The sequence below is a fragment of the Astatotilapia calliptera genome, chromosome 8 (assembly GCF_900246225.1).
Source record: "Astatotilapia calliptera chromosome 8, fAstCal1.2, whole genome shotgun sequence".
NCBI lineage: Eukaryota > Metazoa > Chordata > Actinopteri > Cichliformes > Cichlidae > Astatotilapia > Astatotilapia calliptera.
In genome coordinates, this window is record NC_039309.1 from 18,650,629 (window position 1) to 18,674,641 (window position 24,013).

A 24,013-nucleotide genomic window follows, 5' to 3' on the forward strand; every position below is an offset into this window, starting at 1 on the left:
TAATGAGGATCATTTTCCTGATCAGGGGTTTTCTGGGTAATTGGATAGGCCGAATCGAAGCCTGCCATTGCAATGGCAGAACTCATTTGATGGCACTGAGGAACAGAGGGCAGAAGGGAAGGACACTGAGTCAATGGAAAGGGCACGAAATAGGCAGAGGGTGGGAAAACGAGATATATGAAATCAAAGGGTTATCTGGTCCCATTAAAAGAAACCAAGGCACTGAGCTCATTAGTTTATTTGGGGGATGCTTTCAAAAGGGCAGGTGCGGATTTGATAAAAGAAAATGTTACAATTTGTTTACTTATAGACACCCTGTAAAAACATGCTAATTTTAAGACTTTTAAAACATTTTGGTATCATTTTGAATGAAATTGTACCAAGGTTGGTTGGTTGGTTGGTTGGTAGGTAGGTTGGTAGGTAGGTAGGTAGGTAGGTAGGTAGGTAGGTAGGTAGGTAGGTAGATAGATAGATAGATAGATAGATAGATAGATAGATAGATAGATAGATAGATAGATAGATACGATAGATAGATAGATAGATAGATACGATAGATTTCCCATTACAGTTTTGTGTTTAATCACTTTAATCACTTTGTGTTTTTTTGCAGATCCTTGATTCCACTTTGTGCTTTTTTAATGTTGCCTCAATTTCAGGCCACACCAGCATCCCATCAGTTATTTACTCTCTCAAGTATACAATGCTGTAGTTTCCCTTTGTCATTATCAGAATATTCATTTCTAGCCAAAGTTTCCATACCTCATTCAAATTGTACATAATCTTCCTTTTTTCCTGTGCATTGTGCTTTGGTTTTGTCATGTATTCGTTTTCACACGTGCCTTGTTGTCTAAACTGACTTGCCACCTGCGTATGACCACAAATATTTTATTTTGGATTTGACTCAGCCTCCTGGTAGCAGCATAGCGTCCTGCTGGCTTTATATCAGTTTTGGCACATTATTGCCACCTTGTAAATTGGACTGTGGATTATAGTGTTGTCTGATCCAAAACGGCATGGATGCAGCTGCATTGTGTGATCTAAATGTGCATAGAAATTAAAATAGCATTATTTTGGTCTACAATGCTAAAAGTATTTAAAACCCCAAATATATGAATGTAAGAACATTTTATAATTTTTAAAGACTAGTGCCAATTTTCAGGACATTTCAGGATGATGAACCATCTTGTTCTTTAATAAGTAATGAATTAATAAAATGTCAACATTTCAGCAAACTCATTTAAAATTTGGGCCAGTGATATTTTCATAGTGAATTTTAGGTATGTAAGAATCTCCCTTCTTTAAAAAACTGCAGTGTTTTACCATTAAGAACTGACCATACAGATAAAAAAAAATCAAAGCAAAATAATTCAGTTAGTTGATTTCAAATTTTATCTATACAGCGCCAAACAACAACAACAGTTGCCTCAAGGCGCTTTATATTGTGAGGTAAAAACCCAGCAATAACACAAAGAACTCTCCAAATTTCTCTGCTCGCTTGAAATACTTGTAAAGATCCTGAAACATAAATGTTTTAATCTGAACCGGACGAGTGAGATGAGAAGGCTGTCAGGAGTCTATCCCAGCTACCAGAGGGTGAGAGGCGGGATACACCCTGGACAGGTTGTCAGTTCTATCATGTGATGTTATTTATGGGTCCTTAATAACATACTACGACAATGCAGTTTACAAGACAACACATTACTTGTTTACACTCTGCCTGCTCGGATCTGGTTGTTATGTTTGTGCCGTTCCAAAACTTCCAAACTTTCCTCTAGCAGATAAACTAGTCAACATCAACACTTACAGCATGATTGAAGGGTGTTTCTTCCATCTCTGCTTTACTTTTTAAATTTGTCTTTATTAGCTGTGATGAATGTGGATACCAGTATATTGGCAAACAGCTAACATTAAGTTATAATATTGAGAAAGTTAGAATATTTCTCTGCTGAGAAATCAGTTGGGCTCTACTTCAAAATATTAAAGGGTAATCAGAAAAAATGAGCAATTTCCAAGTTAAAATCCCATCAGATGTGTTAGGAGCAAAAAAAAAAATAGGAATATGAGATGAAATGAAAAACAAACTAATGAATCAAAGTGGGTTTCCCTTGACATCTTCATGGTTCTTTTTTTAAATATACATATATCAGGAATACTTTAAAGTGTGATTTGGAGGAGATCCACTGTCAGAATACACAGTAAAGTCTTTGCTTGTGTCCATATCCACTAAAATCTCCTCTGGTCTGGAGTGAAAGTGCATGCATTTACCATTCCTGTTTTAAAGTTGGCGAAATTTCATCCTTTTCATGTTTAGACGACTGCGCCATCTGAGACTGACACAGCAAACTGCATCAGAAACTTTTCATATCTTCAGCTCTGAGTTTGTTTTTCGTTTCAGTTTTTTTTTGTTTAATCGGGTGCACACTGACAGATTTTTTTTTTTTTCCCGTGTTGACAGATGGGAGGAAATCCAAGAAGGAGTTTGCGGACTTTCTCAGATCTGGAGAACAAAATGAGCCACAGCCCGTCAAGAGAGGCAGGGGGAGAAATGAAGGGAGGAGAGGAGCAAAGGTAAGGCACAAGAGAATGAGTGACAGTGCTGAACATTTGCAGGATAACTTGCGTGTTTCGCAGACACTGGAGAAAAATCCAGGAGCTGTGAAATCCAGCTAAAATTGAAAAGTGACAGCAGAGAAAGCCTGGAAACTTGAATGGTACTTGAAAAGCACGGTTCCGTTTGTGTAATAGCTGCCACATTACACACTGGACGCGGTAGCAGCATAAATAGCATTTACCATCACGGCGCAAGATGAGAGGCGTAAAGAAATTATCTGCGATGCTCCACTCATCGTGCAAGTTATTAAATACGGCTCTGCAGGGCTGTTTACAAGAGAAACATCCTGTCATGATTCAAGGGAAGCGATCCAGTGCAGGGAGTTATGTAAAAATGAAGGCATGACTCACTGCCTGTGGCCATTTGTAGCCACTTGCCCTTTGGTGGGAGACACCTTCATCACGACTGCCTGAACTGCCTGAAAATATACGGATTCATTCAGAGGTGTGAGGGCCCATACGCTCTGAGAGACCCGAGTCAAAAGGTAAATCTACCCCGTGTTTCCCTGTGTTTGGTCATTGCAGACACACACACACACACACACACACACACACACAGAGTGCACATTAAGCAGCGACTCCTTCATGTGATCGCTCTCAGAGAGTAATGTGCTGAGCTGTGAGGATGCTGCTTAGCTGTGCCTGAGTTAGCAACAGCAGCTGGGATTAGTGTCCAGACAATGACGGGCTTCATATGCTGTGATTCAGAGCAGCAGTACTACACATCTGCATCTGAGATTTCTATAACTGACACAGCTCAGACTTACACACCCACAAGACTTGTTATCATCATTATTTTAACAGACCTTCGTGGGATTCTGTGAAGTGGATAAATGTGTGAAAGTATAATGGTTACAACATTGAAAAATGCTGGAAGATAAATATCAATAATGTTAAAAACAAAAATTTAATATGTTCATTTTGAAATGCCCTCATTTACATTTAGAGTCATCATGTGGAAATATGTTTGTAAAGCACACACATGCGCACACAAATAAAAACATTGTTACAATTATTTACTTAACTACTTCAAATTACATTGTCCTGCAGATTTGCAGGTAGGTTGTCCAAATGGTGTTGTCCTGTTCCAGCAGAGTTTATGTAATCATCTTTTTAGAAGTCCATACAGTTCCCATCATAGCAGGACAGGTATGAAAAGGTAATGTAGTTACAACTGAACATTTTGCACTGAGACTGATAGGTGATATTAGCTAAAAAGGGTCAATAACTTCAATGAGTAGAAACAAAACTAGTCTAGTAGTGAGTTTTAATCAATCAGTTATTGCTAACATGACAAGATACATAGACGTTACTAACCAAGCATTCATCCAGCTATAAAGTGGCTATATTTGTCAGAACCCCGTGCAGTACCAGTTATGATAGATTAAATATGTAATATATAGCAGTGCTTTTGTTTGTTTGTTATTTTGCTTTTTGCATATTCATATAATCTATTGTATAATTGTACATGCTTGTGCTGCATTCACAGTGAGGCTCATTATTTCCAAGAAACTAAATGTTGTCTTGGAGTCATGAAAGAGCTACGTGAACTTGGTTATTTCAATTGGAGAGAAAAAACCACCAAAAGACAAAAAGACTGTTCATAGAAGAAGGACGTACCATCATGATGTCACTGGTTTCTAAACACTGCATTTTGAAGTCAATGTTTTGGCACCTAGTTAGAAAGCATGTGTTCTCAATTTTCAGTAACAAAAAAAATCTACTTAAATGAAGAAAACTTTATCTGTATCTTTGAAAATTACATTTGGGGACTTGTTTTCAGAGCTAGCCTCAAGTGGTCACGAAGGGAACCGCAGCTTCGGGCACTTTGGGTTCTCACATACAGTGAGAGTGCAACACATTACAACACATTCATCACATTAACCATCTTAGAATTGCTGTAGTCATCGGCAAACATATTAATGTTATTCAAGTATGGTATGTGAAGGGTTTTTCTTTTCTCTCTTTCTTTCTTTTTTTAAAATATAGTCTAAATATGTCCGGAGTATGATCAAAACCAGAAGAGTCTCAGAGCTGGTACGCCTGTAATGGCTGAACATTAAAGAAGTCAGCTTTGAGCGATTGGTATTTGGAACAGGCGTGATGGCAGTTAGGAAGCCATTTAGCCAGAAGTAAGACGACATAAAGTATTTGAAGTGGCAACAGTTTGTTTTGCAGAGTGCTATTGTGAGAGGAGTATAAATCAGGGCATTAAACAATACATCGTCTGGATCAGAGCCATTCATGAGAGTAACTTGTTAAACAGTGACAGACGCGAGCATGAATCTCTTAAGAAGAACCTCTGTTTATGTCCGAGGTAAGACAATCAATCCACCAAGCCTCTCCCAACCTCTACAGTGTGCTCATTCCAAGTGATCGACATTTCATATTCAATAACAATCATCTCCTCCTCCGCCTGTGTGCCCTCTCCAACCTCGCCGTGGGCAGCCACTCCATTCCAACACGGCTGGCAGGCGGGTTGCTGCGTGTGATCGGGGGAGCCATCTGTTAGCAGGCAGATTAGGTCTGCTTCCTCTGCTCTGCTGTCCAGGTCCAGCTCCGGCCCAGCCAGCTTTGTAATCTGTGTACTGTGAACTAATGGGCTTTCTGAGTCGAGGGGCAGCATACACCTGCGTCTCTTCTTATTTGCTCCGAGTGGACGGCAACAAGCTCGCTGTAAGCGACTCCAGACAGAGATGATTGCATGTCCCCAAAATGAAAATAATCCTCTGTGTAAGTGAGTCATGAGACTCATAGCCAGAGTCCATGTGGAAAAAAATGAAACCCGATGAAGAGAACGGGCTTAGAACTGTACTTTTGTAATCATCGGAGTTTTTTTTTGTATTGACCAGTGGATACAAAATTATGAGAAACAGACACTGAAAAAAAAATCTAAATTAGTTTACTCACATAGTTTTATGCTTATGATTATTCTACATACTGAGTCAGACTGATCCATTTTCCACAACGGGCCTTCCATACAAACAAACCCACATGGGCATAGCTGTGCAAATGCAGATAAACAAATCCCTAAATTAAAGATACACAATTTATATGAGTGAGTGAGTGCAATATACATATATAAACACACCGATCAGGCTTAACTTTATGACCACTGGCAGGTTAAATGAATAACACTGATTATCTTTTCATCTTGGCTATCAGGTGATAGCGAGTGAGGTATATAAGGAACCAGGCGAGCAAGCAGGAAAGATTAGTATTTGAGCGAGTTTGACATGGGCCAAAATTTGATGGTTTGTAGGTTGTTCCTGGTCAAAGTGGTCAAAGGAAGAAACAGCAGCCAGTCTGCAGCCAATCCTCACTGATGCACAGGGTGAGTGAAGGCTGGCCCATGTAGCTGAACGTGTCAGTGCACCACAAGTTGTTGTGTACAGGGCTGCATGGTCACATACCAGTCAGGATACTGGATCCTGTCCACAATGGGCACGTGAGCTGGACTGGACAGAACCGGACTACCAAGCAATGGAAGAAAGTAGCCTGCTTGGACAAATCATGTTTCCAAAATGTTACTTTGACATGTACCACCAGCTAAGCATCGTTGACCACATACACCCTTTCATGGAAACAGTATACCCCGATGGCTGCGACCTCTTTCAGCAGGATAATGCTCCCAGCCACAAATCAGAAATGTCTCAAAAATGGTTTGAGGTATTGATTGGACTACGAATTCCTCAGATCTCAGCCCAATATTTATATGTATTTATTTGAAGATGGTTTAACTTGATTGGATACTATTTTTCTTCTTTGTACTACCCTTTTTTCACCATTTCATCTGCAATAGACTCCGGCCCAGCTGTGAGGCTAGTTGGATAAGCTTGAAGGAACGATTGGATGTGATAAATGATGCCCTAGACTCCATCATTCACTCAAACAAATGATGACTTAAAAAGGAACATTTTTCCACCTTTTTACACATCTACTTGTTCACTTGCACTTACCCCTGCATCAAATCTCTTTGACAAAACACAGCTGTGGGGTGATGATTGTGCGTGCTTTCGTCTTCTGCTTATCTGGGAATATTCCAGCTGATCAAAGACCTGAACTTCAAGCCTTTAGAAACTGTGGCAGCTTAAAACCTTGAAAATGACTTGGGACCGAAAATTCAAGTAAAACACAATCTCTTCTGTCTTTAGGCAAGGAAATATCACTCGCCCGCCAACAGCTGCTGGGGGTGTTCTTGTCATAATAAGATTCGCCTAAAAAGAGCTTTTTGTTTTTTACAGCAAAAGATTGACAGCGGAGAGCAAGGATTACGCTGTGACATTCTTTACTTTCATCCTCTGGCAAACAACTTCCTCTTCTGAACTCTTTCTAACCTTATCAGCGTGTTATTACTTCAGCTCTCCTCTTTAAACAAGGAGCCCTCCGGATCAAACCCGTCCCCTGACTCATCCAGGCTCTCCCTCTTGTATTTACATCGCAATAAAACAGCAAAAGTCAGGGGGTGACTTAGGCCTTTCTATAAAACCCTTCTCCCAACATCTTAGGGAAGAATAGACGCTAGGACGTTCTTGTGAGCTCTTTAATTACAGTACTGTGGCTTGGCAAACAATGTGCCATAGGAGGAGGGTGAGGAGGAGGGTGAGGAGGAGGAGGCATGGTCGTGCTGGGAGCTGCGAGGTTGATAATGTTCCTGTGTTGCTGTTGCCTTTAGGGCGTATCTGGGTGGAATTACAAGACAGTGTGCATGAACCTGGTACAGCTCAAACACCAAGCCTAACAGAGCGTGGAGAACAGGATGAAACACTACGTATTATTGATGTATGGGTAGAAATAACAGCTTGCATGTGCATGCACTGCAGGTTCGCGAGTGTGTGAGAAAGTGAGGAAAATGTGTACGAGCTCTACCTGTGCATATGTGTGGGCTAGTTTGATAAGGCTCTGGGGAAAAGGGCACATGAGGCAGCTCAACAATCAGCAAGTGCCTGAGGGCTATTAATCAGTCTCATTAAGACAGGGATGGGTAAGAGTGTGTGTCTTGTGTGTCTTGTGATAATCAACTATTGACTGCTGCCTCCAGCTTATCAATCGCTCAAATGTGGCGTACTCGCAGCAGCCAAAAGTTTCTTCGAGACTCACCGAGTCTGGGAGGAATGCAAAAGTTTTATCTTGTTACGTCTGCTCATTTGCAAGCCTGAGGCATAAAACCACCTTTGCCCTCCAACCTGACGCAATCTATTCGGTTTCTTAAGTTACCCATGAATTATTGCCTCATTTAAAGACACAATCGGATGAACTAAGCTTTGGCAAAAGTTCAGTAAGATCAACACATTCTCATTCCTAACTTATCTTCATTTAACGCACTGAGTGCATATTTAATGTTAGTTTGCAATGTGCAGGGTAGTCCTCCAGAATACTATCTTGCTAGATGAGGAAGTATAAAAAACAAAATCACGTCCACGTTAGGAGGGATGGCAGCAACTTTGACCTTTAGTTTTCAGACTGTTTCGGGTAGGTTCAATCAAAACGACTTGATTAGGTTTAATAAAAGCTTATGATTAAAATAGGAACAGATTAAAAGTCAAATACTGCTCCTACAGTAAGTTTAAGAACGGTTTCTGTAAAGTACAAACCTCGGACGGTACCTGTAACTTGTCTCATGATGTTTTTGGCATTTTTTGTTGTGTTAAGCTTCAGAATGATTCGGCTTTGTTTTGCTTGTTAAATTAAGGGTACGTGTGTAAAATCTCACCACTAGATGTCAGATTGCAGTCAACTGAATTCTTACTCCTCCTACTTCAAGTGCACAATGCTAGCTATGGTGGCCGCTGTAGGTGTCCACGTCTCATCACCCTGGAAATGGCTGTAAAACTGACTGACTAATATGGGAGTTTGATATCAGTCAATGATTTGGTGAAGCTCACTTCTGTCCCATGACACCTATACTGAGGCGAGTTGTTGAGGATATCCTGAACTTTTCTGTCAATGCTGCTGTTAGCAGCTATTAGCCGGCAAGTCGATCTAACCTTGTTGGACTCGGGCTCTTTGACTACATCCTCTCATCATATGAGAGTTTATTCACAAATTGTTTTTCAGAGCCGGCACATTAGCTGGCATAATGTTAGCTTATAACTACCTGTTGTTGTTCTCACTTCTCTGGAGAAGTTGTAATTACAACAATACTGGGAATTAATAATTATGTTTATGCGCATTTAAGGTTAAGTGGCTTAATTCCAGGTTAATAAGAATCAGTGTATATTTATGTGTACAACATTGTGTTTGTCTATTAAATAACCTTAAATTCTATTCACAGTACCTTTACATTTATTATGATATTATCAAAATGTCTGTGTCCATTTGTGACATAAAATAGGGCTAATACATGACTTTGGGTCACCTGGGTTACATCACTGGTCCTAAAAATGCATCTCATAAAGACAAAAAGTATATATGGGGATTCTGATCATAATATCCAGAAACCTAGTTGTCCTATGATGCAAACCTTAAATGTCTTTGTCTGTCAGTTCCCACACCTTTTTTGTTCCCATACTTTTTAAAACGCGCTTTAAAATGCACGTTTAAATTCATAGTGTCCCGATGGTATCACCACTCGGTATTTTTTCTGACTTCCTCTGCAGCTACAATCACTTTCAAAGGCTATGTTGTACGCCACATGTCTACTACACTGTCATGTATTCATAAACCCAGTGGAGTTCCTCTTTAATCCCAGCAGCTGCTGTTCGGAATTAAGAACTTGCCGATAACCACGGTGGGAAAATTCATTAAAACCAAAACCAAATAAGGAATTACAATTTCAGTTGGCGGGTAAGTCTACTAGGAACTTTGGTAGATGAGAATCCATCATACTGGATTCCTTTTCTATTCTGAAAATACTGCGTGTTGCATAGTAAAATAAGCGTGAACTAAAGCCTGAGGATAAAAAAGGATTTTTTTCCCCTTCCCTGCATAACAATGGCACCTTTACGCCTATAAACACAAGGCAGGAAAAATTACATTTCGGCATTCTAGTTAGTATTCTAGCTTTCAGTGCCTCAAGGTCTGTAACTAAAACCTATTAATGCAGCTCTCTTCAATTTGAATTTTGTAGCAGCTGACTCGAGGATACAACAGTAGCATTTGCTGATAGTATATATTTAAATATTAAAGAATGTGGTTATTAAATAGTTACTAGAAGCACCTTTTGCCTTGAATATCTTGAAGAAAGCCGGGGATGCTCCTCTGTCACCCAAGAAAACACTGTATTCTGGACACAAGAGCACCCAGTAACTCCGTTTGAATACTACACAGAGGTATGTCACTGGCTGTCATGTCTGCCTTGATTTAGCCAATGACAGGCTGGTACAAGGTCCCTGCGGACTGGTACTGGACGTGAGGGTAATAGCCAATCAGATGGCAGACGGTGGGTGGTGATATGGTGGTGACACAGTCTGGGATTTTTGTTTTTTTGTTGGCAGCCAGCGGATGGAGCCTGCGAAATGTATCTGTCACTTCCACTGGCAGGACTGCCATGTTAGCGCATCAATCATTGCCAGAGTGCCGGACGTGGACACCGGCCCAGGAACAATGTGCTCGTTAACAGGAGTGTGAAGATGTGCGTGTGTCTGTGTTTTAGGATGAGCTTCAGCCTTCTGTTCCAATATGGACTCAAGGTAAGACAAAGAAAAAAGTCCAAAAAGACCCGCGAGGGGCTCCGGATAACAACAAGGAGGAATGTGAACTCTTAACAGTTTATACATTTGCTGAGCCAGGTTCAGATGACTTACATTCTTGGCAGCAGTGGACTAATAGCAACAAGAAATTTAAATACAAGGCTGGAGATGGAAAGTTTTTACCATTAGCAAAAGGTGCTGACCTGTAAGTGCTTGCATATAAGCCATCAGCTGAGGTGTGCAGACACGTGTCACCTGCAGGTTTAGTTACGTTTACATTTTTGATATATTGAAATATACAACTGACAATTAAAACTAGAGAGTCATCACAGATAGATGGATAGATAAAGAGATCTATTGAGTATGGTGACCCATTTCCCTTGTTCTCCAGTAGCAGAGATATACCATTTCCATTTCAACATAGCAAACTGCAACCCTGTCTACACATTATATACCCATCCATACTAAATAGCAATGACAGTATTGGTGATTTGAAACTTTGCTGGTGCTAAATAAAATACCTTTTCCTACACAACACCTACACTGCATAGAGCTGATGCTCACTGCATTAGAGTAATTGCTGTTAATGTGCCAAATGGCTTTCTTTCAACCTGTGGAGTGGTCAGCTGCTCTACACCTGAGCCCAGAATGCTGGCTAATCACTTAGAAACATGAGCATTTAATGTTCATGCATAAGCAGCTCTTAAGCCCAATTCACACTGGATTTGAATAACCCCAGGTTGATTGCAACATATTCACACCATGTTAACAGATTTACTAAGGAAACTCTCTACATAATGCTAATTGTGAGGCACAGATGGAACAGCGGAAATACACTGGCCTAGATGCATCTCTGTGCACACAGTGGACGAAAGAGAGACACCAGGGAGTTTATTTCCCGCCAAAACTCCTTCTTGAAGCAATCATGCCACTCGGCCTGCAGGCACTCGTATTTCAGCGGTTGTTTTCAAGCACTAAATTAACTTGAATTTCGGTGGTCACCAGGACACTAAAATTGCAAATATTGAATCAACAGTCAAGTCGACTAAAAATCACAATAGAAAGGTTACTAGTTTGATAGAAGATAATGTTCTTAAAAGCCTTTTTTCCCTCTTGGTAGATATTTTTCCCCAATGTAACTTGATACATCTCTCTTTTGTCTCTGAGAGCACTGAATCACCGTTAACTTCATTCATGTAAAGTACTGTCCATAAGTCTTAAGTTACCCAGTATTTCTTTGTGTTTCATTAGGCAAGTGGGAAAAAGATTAATTTACTGAAATGCCCGAGTTTGTAAAACACAAGAGTTTGTAAGTCAATATTTAGTATGACCATCTTTGTAGCTCAACACAGCCTGAACTCTCTGATAAAAGTTTTCGTTCAATTTCTTTAAGTAGACTTCAGGAAGTTCTGCGGGCTTCCTGAAGCTTTTGAACAATGGCTTCTTGACAGCCACCCTTCTACTGAGACCATTTCTGATGACGCCCCACCGAACAGTAGGTGGCTCAACTGAAGTCCCATTTGCATCTCTGAGATCCTGTGTCAGGTCTTTGATGGATTTGTTCCTATTTCTTATGGAAATGACTTTCAGATACCATTCATCTTTTATAGATAGTTTTTGCCACTTCTTCGTTTGTGCCCCAGAAAAAGAAGGGCAATTTCCTCAAATTTCTAAAAACACACTATATTCCATGCTGAGATATACTGTACCAAGTTTTCAGCTAATAGCTCTTTGGGAATCACCTTGTTGGTGCAAGAACACTATTTCATGCTTGTCCAACTGTGTTATCCTTGGCATTTTTCATAGATTCAGCTAAAGAAATGGGAACGAATTGTGTTGCTTCTAGCAACAAAGTGCCTGCAGATGCTATTTAAAATGGGTTCGCTGCTAAGTTGTTTATTATGTATAGACACAAAAATGATTCATCCCTTAAGTAAGGTGCCAGTTTATACTTTAGTGATTCTTAGGCAAGTGTTAAGTGACTTAAAAATATAATAAAATAATTGCCTGCCAATAAGTCAAATATACCACTTGTCCCCCCTCCCAAATAAGGTAGTAAAATCAGAACAAAATATCAGATACCATATTTAGACAAGATATTCGGTGTTGGTGTCTGCTTTGGTGTTAATGAAATTAGCACCAATCCCCAAAATATGAATGATTTCACAGGTTAAGGCAAATTACATTTTTTCCCTCTTCATCTTTTCTGACTGCTTTTTTTTTTTTACTAATTTTGCATGTGGCTATGGTCACTGTCACTACTGGTAACATGAGGAGATACTGGGAGCCTGCAGAGGTTGCATAGGTAGTCCAACTTGTCCAGGGTGTTATCTCAATACATGCTATTGGCAGGTTTCCTATGTTTCCCAGCACAGTCTCAATAGCATGAAAAATATTCCAGGAGAGACACAGTTACTCTAGGAGAGCTGGACAAGTCCTTAACCCATCAGCAGGACTGGTATCTATTCTTTTGTAGAGCACTATAAAAATGTTCTCCAGCACGTCATTGGTGTAAACAATCAGAAAAAGACTTCAAGAGGGTGGCTCGAGGGCCCTACATTCTCTAGTGGGACCTTTGCTTGCTGTTCGGCATCATCCTGATTGGCATTCGTGATAGAATATCAGAATTAGCAGGTCCACGTGTTGGACCTGTCACATCTGCTTACATGTGACAGACATGAAAGTAGGGCTGGGCGATATGACCCAAAATTCATATCTCGATATTTTTTAGCTGGATGGCGATATAAGATATATATCTGGATTTTTTTTTTTAAAGCCATAAGTTAAGAACAAAAAGAGAGTTCCTAGTCACACTGTCCCAGATGTCACACGGGCACTTTTATTTACATACAGCGTAGATGTACATGAAGAAATTACTCAAAAATAAATTATCAGCATTTATTAAATAATCATGGTCCATAAATAAAAGAAAACAATGTTGTTTTTGTGCATAACAAAAAGCTCACAATTGTGCAGTCAAAATGTAAACTAATAGACGCTGAGCATAATAACAAAGAGACAGATTTCACAGCTGCACCACGTCTCTGAACAGGTGCCATTTGTGGTCCTTATACACACACAGTACGTATCACTCCGCGAGGCTCCTCCCCGGTAGCCGTAATCCTCCGACAATCCATCAAGCGGTGCAGCTCTGTAGCTTAGCAAAGTCATAATAAAAATTTTTTTGACAGATTGCTGAGCGCTGTGTACCACATAAAATCGGTTCGCGGTCAGTAAGCACAACCAGAATTCATACATAAGGCGCACTGTCGATTTTTGAGAAAATGAAACGATTTTAGGCCGTGCAGCCCCTCCGGGCTGCATGTCGTTAGCGCGGTTAGCTCGCTAACACGTTGACGCCGTCCAGCCCCATGCACGGTAACTCGCTAACGGAGATTTTCCGCTTTCATCTTGTCATTGCCTGCAGGTGAAGCTATGGGGGAGGGGGAGTTGTGTTCAGTGAAGGAGAGGCGAGGCCGAGTAACGTTGCGTAGAGACAAAAGTGGACGAAAGAGAGGCAAACCTGCGGCTCCACAAATATAATTATAACGTAACATAGACTATATCGATATAAACGATATTGTCACATCTTATATCTCGTATGAAAATATATCGATATTTTTAAAAAACTCGATATATCGCCCAGCCCTACATGAAAGGGTCTGGAGAAGCCATGAACAACATTATGCTGCCTGTAACGTTAGTCACAGTGAGCAGTTTGGTGGTAGGTCAGTGATGGTCTGCCATTAGATATCAGAATAAAATCCCTGCACCAACTGTCAGGTCTGATGCTAGGTCAGTGGGTCCTGGCTTCCTCCTGGTTCATGACTGTACTCATCCTCATGTGGCAAGAGTACGCAGGCAGCTCCTGGAGGATGAAGGAACTGATACCTTTAACCTGTCCCACGCTCTCCTGACCTAAATCTAAGAGAACACTCCTGAGACATTATCTAGTCCATCTGAAGCCACCAGGCTGCACCTCAAACTATCCATGAACTCAGTGATGCCCTGGTCCAGATCTGGGGGGTTTCCCCAGTACGTCATCTCGTTAGGAACATTCCCCAACATTGCCAGGCATTCAAACAAGCAGGTGGTAGCCATACAAACTACTGAGTACTATTTTCAGTTGATGCAATGAAATTCCAGCAGAACTGACCGGCCTGCTTCATCATATTTGCGCTTTGATTTTCAGGGTGTCTTTGACTTCAGCCTTAACGATAATACCAATCTCCATCAAACAGTTGGGTAGCCTTTCACTCCTAACACCTTACCCAGGCTGTATAAGTATTGATATCCAGCATGATCTGATGACTTTTCTAAGTGTTTTTTTAATATGCTTGAGCACTGTATATCAATAATAAATTATATAATTAATTATGTGGACAGAGCTGCTTTTGCATGTATGACTCAAAGCCACATCACCTCTTTTAAAATGTGGCAAATGCGCCAATTAGGCAAGTCAAATTCTTTTATCAACTTGGTGAACTTTCAAATGTCAAACTGCAGCTTTGGCCTTTGTATCACTGTAGACTAATGAAACTGGGGAAAAACAGAAATGGGAAAAAGCCTCATACTCTAAAACCTCTCTATCATCTAGGACATGAATGGCCAACATCAAAAAACTGGAGAACCCACGTGTTCAGATTCAATTCAGTTTACCTCCAAATAGCCCGAGCTACACAACAAACATCCCCACCCAGAGTCATGATGAATGCTGCAAGTTTCTCCACAAGATCTGATTAGACAGCAAAAAAGCTAAAACGGGGGCAGAAGACAGATAGAAGCCACACCAAAGGCATCCCCCCCACCACCCGCCCCATCACTACCACCAGTACAAATCTACCCAATGACATTTTCCCCACAGGGCCAGAGTCAGACCAAATCATCCGCACATGAATGCCACTATTAGTTCCATGATTAGGGTGAGGGATGGTTGGATGCCTAATGAGCGAGTCAGTGTGAGTAACTGTGCACTCTCTTAGTGTGTGTGTGTTGCATATGAGGGGTAATGAGCAAGGGTGAACCCCCCGCAATGGCTTTGATTGACAAGAGAGTGAGATTATACAAGGAGCTTAAGAGTGTCATCGTCTGGGGGAATGGGTGAGGAAGGGGGTTGATATCCCATTCATGCACCCACATGGGGTAAACACCTGCACACACACACACTGAAACACATTGCGATGAAATGATTCTGAGAGAAGCCAATGACATAATTAGGATCTGTATCTAAAATGAAAGCATTGCAGGTGCTGATATCAAGTTAAGAAGGAAGGCACCAAGTGGACTGCTGGGGTACTATAGAAATCCTTATGATTTATTTAAACCTTAATGTGTGCACTGGAAATTCAATCTGCACTGATTAAACAGTAATGAAGACCGATGGAATAGAAGGGGAAGGGAACAGGGGGCACTCTTTCTGGGGAGGGTGTGAGAGTAAGTATGAGATGGGCGAGGATGCGAGACAGGGCGAGTGACTGAGGGATTCGTGGAGGGTAATGAACAAGTGTGACAGTCAGTCTGAACTACAGTCCTTTAATAGAAGTTGGTGAATTGGAAAATTGCTTATAAATCTGTCAGAGACCAAAACTGTTTGGATGGGGAGAATAGCAAAACACAGAGACGCTGAAGGTGTCCAACCGTGGATCAACTTGCCTCTGACCTACATACCGCCATTGTGGAGGAACTGAACCTGCATGACCAACAATTATAGCAAGCAACATTACAGGCAAATAGACCCAATATAAGATATAAGATAAGATAAAACCATATGGCTAATATCTTTGGCTATCAAGCCTAGTTCATCACGAGAACCAAAATACTACTTGCTGGCCATTGGGAAGCAAGCAGTATCCATTTTTGGATGTGCCTTTTGATTTCTATTTACAGGACTCCTCAGCATCAGTTCAAATCAGTTTTATTTATTTTACTATAATGTACAGACTCTACTATAATGCAGAGAAAACCCCAACAGTCAGACAACCACCTATGAGCAAACACTTGGCGATGGTAGGAAGGAAAAACTCCCTTTTAACAGGAAGAAACCTGGAAGAATCAGGCTCAGGGAAAGGCAACCATCTGCTGCAACAGCTTAGGGTGAGGGGAGACAGGGTCAGGGCAAAAGGGATACTAATTTTAATGCACAGGATAGTTGTTAGCTGTTTTTCAGCATGCTTCAAGGGGAATCAAGAGAACACAACTGAGTGGTCCGACTTAGTGACTTGATTTTAGCTGTCTGCTAAGCATCAAGTCTGCTAAACAACTTTAACTTCAACTTTAGCCTCAACAAGATTGAAAGAGGTGAATTACAAAAAAATACAAAGGTCACTCTTTGCTGTTTTTGCTCTCTTGATTTGAAGCATACTGAAAAACAGCTAATAGCAAACAAGAGCCTAAGGAGTGAATGTAAAAAAAAAATACTGCTATGTGGTTATTATAGAGATCAAAACAACACATGAACAATTTTTTGTTGGCATTAGGCTAATTTCTTAGCAGAAGTTAGCCATTTTAACATGAAAGACTGTGGGGATTTAGTCACTCTTGGAGCCAGCCTCAAGTGGCCATTGGCGCTTTTCCATGCCGGCTTCATTTTTCAGCCCTGCAGGTTGGTTGGCTGCTTGGTCAAACTATGATATGGTGTCTGTTGCACACATGGGTTCCTGCTTTTGCATGCAATTTAAAAAAAAGAAAAAGAAAGAAAGAAAAAAGAAAAATGCCAAGCGCATTTAAAATTGGACCTGACTGTTTTGGCCCAATGAAAGGAGCGATACTGAGATATCAAAGGAAGCAAAACAATTAGTGTGCTGAATGTGTTTTTGAATGTTTCCATACTGTCTGTGTGATATTTTTGTCAGAGCACAGCCGCTTGAACCTCACAGACTGGACGATTATCTGTGTTCTCACCCTGCGCTTGCACCGCCACCATCTACTTTTTAATAATAACTGAAATTGGCCTAAAGCTATTCCCAGACTAAAAGTTGGGCAACCTGGCCTGACTTTTAGAAAACAAGGAGAGGAAGCCTAAAATTGCAAAAGGACGGAGTGTATGAGGGTCTGGGATGTGGCTTGTGAGCAGAGATCTACACTCACTTGGCACTCGGTTGATGGCTCTCAGCGGCCTCAGCACACGAACTGTCCTCACTGCTGAAAAGCTGACGTTCTGCAGGTTGAGCGAGTACTCCAGCATCCTGGAACATACAGAAAGAATGGAAGCATGTGTGAATAGAGCTGCGGCAAATGCTGTTGCTGTTTCTGCAGGACGTGCTCGATCACGCTGGGAATTAAAACAGAAAAATGGGAAAACATTATTATGTAGCCAATTATATTTTGCATGTATTAAACACTTCCCACCCCTCACAGGGCAAGTGGTGATTAATCATCGTAAGGTTCTGAACCACATTTACATTCTTGCTTTTAGACATGGCTGCAATGCATGTGTTCTGGCAAACAATATGCTTTCATTCCAGCGCTCTGTGGACTGCAACTGAAAGTCCAGAAAAGTTTGAAAAACGCACACATGCTTACACACTGACACTGAGACACACACACAGTGCTGTGCCTGTTTGTGCTTGCACATGGAGCAAAGCATCCACGCGATGTTTGCGAGCCTGACAAACACACGGTTATATTTGCATGTACCTTCGCACAATCAGCCTTCAAAGCAGAGAGTGGCATATGCGCATCCCCTTTGAGACGTCAAGAGCGGGTGAATCACTCATCACTGGATGGAGGATATGGCTTCGACAGTACATAAAAGAGCAGCATCAGATCAGTCGGCCTCTTAACCTTGAGACGCCACACACACACTCACATACATGCACACAGGGGCGCGCACACACACACAGACACACACACACACACACTCCGGCAGCTCTTTAGAGGCGCTTTTCTGACTGTGATGGGAGGTTAGAAGGACAACACTTAGGGGAGAGACTGTGGAATGCCTGAAAAAACGTTTTTCTTGTTTTTTGATCAGTGTTTATCGTTATCCCTTCTCACACTCACTGCCTCTGCTTACGTGTGTGTTGGATATGTGTGTGTGAGTGTGTGGACCAGATGCTGAGCACATGTGTTGCTTGAAGGAGCGTGCAGATGAAGGAATTCCCTCCTCGAACTGACTCCAAGTCTGTCTGTCTGACAAATTCGCAACACATGTCGGAGAGGGTGTGTGTGTGTGTGTGTGTGTGTGTGTGTGTGTGTGTGTGTGTGCAGCACCTTAAGTGGGAGAAACTCCCTTAATGAACCCATGAATGCCCGCCTTTTACACATTAAGGTGTCCCAGGACAATCCCTTCTTGCTTGTTACACTGGAGCAAAACAAGAATAGCTACTCCTTCCCTCTCTCGTTCTCTCAGACGCACATACACAATCACAAGTATGCATACACAGAGCTGACAGATGGCTTGCAGGCCGGAGAGAGAAGGTAAATGGGTAAACAGTTAACAGAACAGCATGGAGATGCCCTCCCACAAGCAGCAGAGACATGAGGTTAGCGGTATCTTCCAGTCCCCGGAAACAGGAACCTCAACCTGTGTAATATTCAGTAATAGTTGCTATGGACATTCAGTTTACTTTCATGCAACAGTGACTTAGAAAAGAAAGACATTTGAAAGTACAGAACTGAATCAGCGTAAGGACGGCTTTATGACAAAATATTACACATACTATGGTTGATATATAAGACAACATTATAAGAACACTCAACCTATGTTTCAAATCAGCTCATGAAAGTGCCTCATTTGGCTCTTTTGTCAAGTATAGAAAATTTCCTTAAATAATCTCACTTCATACCAGAAAACAGGAAACAGCATACTGTTAGATTATGGGAAATGTAGGTTTTTCCATAATCACATTTTACATTGTGGGCGACATATAGGGCCCACTTTGATCTTAAATGGGCTGGAGAGGTGATAATGATAAATGTGCAAAGCTACAGAAAAAGTAATGTTAGTTCATTTCCCAGATTGCCTTGGAATTCTAAAATAGTTTTCTTTTAATTTTTTTACTGCAAGCTCACAATAATTTTCCTGTCATTTAATTTTTTATATGTGAGGTATTACTTTGGTTTAGTATGAATGGCAAATGAGAACTTGTTAAAACTTGAAAATACTCTCAAAAAGTCCAAATCTATATTGTCCTTCACATTTCCTGAAGTTGTCTGGACGTATGAGACACCTGGTCTAAAGCAAGAGCAGTAAAAAATATCTGTAAGTGACCCTCACCGTAATATAGACGCACAGGACAATCTCTATACTAAAAAACACGATACTAATGAAGAGGTTAACTAATACAAGAAATAATACAAATTCTTTAATTAAATCAACAGATATTAGTTTATAAGCACCAAAAGACCAAAGATCAACATATTTCATATTTGGAAGAGAGCATGGATTGCTTTGTTTTTAGCAAACAATAGCTAGCTTGGTTGGCAAGATGTGCTAGAATCAGTGCTAACTTTAACAAAAATAACAGCAAAATTCAAATGTTACTGAAAAAAAAATCTGTAAGTCAAATTAAGAGTGGGAATATCAGAGCAATCAAAGGAGCTTTAGGTGGTTACGTGTGTTGCTCGTCATGCATCGTTTTGTAGCTGACCGTTGATCGTTGGCAGACATTGGAGTCACAAAAGTCTTGTACTTTCACAAAGTCTCTTCTTGTGTTGAAATGTCTTTACTCTGAATTTGTTTTTCTCTTTATCTACAACAGTTATCCGATCTTTAAGTCTGATGTCATTAGCCATGTCCGGGTTCAAACACCACTTCAGGTCCCAAAGTCAAACAAACACTGAGAGTTACAAATTGTCTAAATTATTTCATTTTTAACAAAATGATCAGTGTGGCTGCTTTGCCAGGTGTAACAATTAAGTTTAACATCCAGGCATCCATGAAAACAGAATTTAGGAAATTTAACAGCATTAGAAGTTAGCGGGAAGTTAACTCGCTAGTTTCCACCCAAACATAATATACCACGTTCTTACTAAGAGATTTGAGAAAAAATTGAAACATTCAGCTCTGCTATCACTTCCGACATAAATGAAGACAGAAAACTAAACATCAGTAATGTTTGTAGGGTTACTGAAGTTGGGCTAGCTGGTATATAATGATGTGCTACGTGGTGGCTAGCTACACAGCTATGTTAGCATAACATAAACACAGTGAAGCTGAAGTTAACATGAGGGTTCCCAATGGTTAGTGACAAATGCAATCGCATAGCAGGCTGCTGTAAATGGACCACACTTCAGTCAGGAGAACAAACAACTGAGATAATCCACATTACGAAGTTAGCCATTAATAAAGTCTGTATGGGCTGGGCTGTAGTTACAATGTAAGGTTTTAAAAACCAAGCTTTAAAATGAATAGTGGTAATAAAAACCGAGAGAGGCCGACGGTGATCACGTCGTTTTTGATAGGGGGTTGTTCAGATTAAATAGAACAAAATACAAAGCATTAAACCATGTTAAAAACACAACAGCCTTAATGACACAGACTAGTTTGGACCCGTAAGCAGGGTTCAAACATCATCACTTAAAGATAATTTCATCTGTTATCATATTTAAGTTGTAGGATATTTCTGTCACATCTAAGATGTAATTCTGCATATACTTCCCTTCCACCAAGGGACTATTTTTCCTTTAATAGTACCAACTGTTTCTATGATGTTCAAATGACATTAACTGAAATCCTACTGTGTGTAGATGCCCATTCATTTTTTGTTTTCTTAATAAATATGAAAAACAGATATAGATGCATTTCAAAGCATCCTCATTTTCATTTGGTGTGTACAGTATTTTCGTAGTACTGTCCATCCCGCAACCAGACAGCGGCTTACATGAGCACAGCAAGGGCAAAAAAGTGAAAGAATCTCACCAGTAGGAGAACATATAATAAATCCAGCATGATCTCAGTTTTGAGCACTGAGGTCCCTGTGGGAAATTTACGGTATCATCATCAGGATGGGAAAACTTATGTTCAAGCGCCACAGACAAGCTATAAATCCCCCAGAGCAACAAATATTAGGGTAATTTTTTCATCAGACAGATTAACATAAACAAACTTAAAAAGCAGATGATGAATGATGTCTGCTCAAAAATAGACTGTAAAAACACTTGCTGCCCCTGATTAGAGCCAGATGACGGTCGATGTGCTCAGTGAAAACTGACCCATCTCCCCTCATCTGGAATGAAGAAACAGCTGAGGAGAAATGGAGTATATCAAACAAACGATCTCAACTGCAGGAAGTCGTGTGCTGTTTTGTCAGAGTCCGTGCCAGCGTTGATGATGCTGATAGAGGGCAGGGCGACGGGGAGGAGGACGCAGCCTTGGAGGGAGTTTGCATGAGGCAAATTCCAAACTGAAGCAGATCTACGCAAGAGGGTGAAGTGGAGGACGAAAAACACGAAAAAACGTCTTCTTCTCTTTTTTGTACTCTGTACACACACTGATACGGCGCCCCTGCATATCTTTATATAGATATATCCTCACAAGGACAAACTTGCAGAAATGTGTAATGAAATTCATGTCATTTAAAATAAAGCCACCAAAGACATAAAGTGTGTATATCATTGCACACACGCACATACACACTTCTGGGCGTGATGCCTCTTGGTTTGTCCTCTCTCTTATCGTAAAGGCTGGACGTGTGTGTGTTTGTGCCTGAAGAGCCAGGCACATGAAGGATGGTACACACGCTTTCCAGCAACGCCACCTTCTTAACGGAGCCTGCACACAAATACACCGGACATAATGCCACCCAGAAAGAACTATAATAGGAAAAAGTATGCGAGGCAGCTCAGGAATGTAGGACACTGTAAAATGTTTAACTAGTGCCGTCCTCACCTAACCTTTATCTGTCGCCCTCTATCTTTCCATCTGTCCATCTTCTGTCCACCTCAGTCAGCGTATCCATCTGTCTGATCACAGCCACTGTACTGTGATCAAATTAAGTAGCCACCAGTCTCACGAATAAGGAGTACTCATAGATGAAGCGAAGATAAACAGTAGGGAAGAAATCAATGGCCATTTTTAACATGAAAGTCTGCAGGGATTTACTTGCTCTTGGAGCCAGCCTCGAGTGGCCATTGAAGCATTTCGATCCAGGCTTCGTTTTTCAGCCCTGGAGGTTGCTGCTTTGTGAAACTATATTATGGTGTCTGTTGCACACGTCTTTGCATGCATGCAAAGATTTAAAATTGGGCTTGTCTGTTTTGTCAATTTGTTTCTAATGAAGCAATGTTTAAATATCAAACGATCCATGGTATGCATAAGACATTTTTCAATGTTTTTTTCCCCATACTGTCTGTTTGATAGTTTTTCAGAAATCAATAGTGCGAGATATGAAAAAGAACCTCGCTACTGTATATTATTTTATATTTTCCCTGGCCGGCTTTCCAGTGGCGTATTTTTATGCAAATCATGATGGATAGACAGCGAAATGCTGAAAGGAATTGACAAATTTTGATGGAGCCTCCTCGGTTTTCATGCTCGATTTGAGGTTAGGGAGTTTGTTGTATCTGTGAAGGAATTCTGTGATAAATAAGGTTTGAAATAAACTTGCTGAATAACTGATGAGGTTAGCTGGGGAGGATTCAGGCTGCGTAGCACATTGATGAATGACTGGGTATCCAGAAATGGTTTAGGCAAAGTTATCATGACAGTAAAGCATACAGTATGCACACCCACTGCTACACTATCCATTGATCACTGCACAAAGAGAAGCTGATCATGTCTACATTATGTCTGTTATTAGACAAAGCTTTGTAGTGAATTTAAAGTGCACAGAAAGCTCCAGGGCATGTTTAGCCTAGCACAACATAAAGAGTGGCTAATAGAAATGAAATTGCTTTCTAAAGCACTGCTGATGTCTCAAATGCATGAATGGAATTTAAACAAATGGGGTCTAGTGACAGTTCTATTACTACATAGTTGCACATTTGAGGGTTAAAACTAGGGTTGCCAACTCCCTGAAAAATAAATAAGGGACACCTCGTGGCCAGGGCCGGGCGACCCAGTTGTCTTCACCCTTCCCATGCAGTGTGGTGAATTTTCTAGCTCTTTTTTTGTGTGTGAAATTATTTTTTTTAACCATTTGACTTGAAGTTGATTTAAGTAGATGCATATTCTATTCTTTGTGATATGAACACATGTGAAACAAATGATCATTTAGCCATTTATTTTTAGCTCAAAATGACAACATTAACACAGTAAAACAGGTCTCCTTCTTAAACAGAAGCCTGTCATGCTTAACTTTTGAGAATATAAGTAAATCTTTCTTTAAAAGAACTCTGTCCTGCTTAACTTAAAATAATAGAAAATAATAGAAAGAAAATCATTCTTGTAACAGTGCACATTTAGTGCATTTAGTACAATTGGCTTCAGTTGAGGTATTATTTCAGCTTTTCTAATGCTAATCAACTGCTCCTGTTTGTAAACCCGCTTGTTCCCATGATTACGCATCATAACTCATCATCATTATTCATCTATGTATTACTTTTTTGTATTACTCATCTATTTGTTGTAATCATCTATCCTTGCAGTTGTTTATTACACAAAATAAGTTAATATTATCACACTTCTGGCCACATAGCGCTGATATTCACTGCACATGTCCATATTAACTTTTTCCAGCCAGGTGTTTTCCTTTTCCCATTCTTCCCTTTCTCTGAGGGGAACAAACATTGCTGCTCTAATGCTGGGCTTACACTGTGCGGTTTTAGGCCCATTTTGAGCCGATTTTTGAGTCGTGCGACCGTTTTGGTGATCGGACCGATTTTGGCCTTCA

General features: G+C 40.6%; 1 protein-coding gene across 12 annotated transcripts in view; it reads right to left on the reverse strand.

Annotated features, from left to right (window-relative positions):
- cacna1g (calcium channel, voltage-dependent, T type, alpha 1G subunit) overlaps nucleotides 1-24,013 on the reverse strand; it is a 335,496-nt gene that overhangs the window by 141,353 nt on the left and 170,130 nt on the right. For all 12 annotated transcript variants that reach the window (XM_026177284.1, XM_026177281.1, XM_026177275.1 and 9 more), the window contains exon 5: nucleotides 17,328-17,425. In XM_026177284.1, the coding sequence (XP_026033069.1) occupies nucleotides 17,328-17,425 (98 nt within the window). The remainder of the gene's footprint in view (nucleotides 1-17,327; nucleotides 17,426-24,013) is intronic.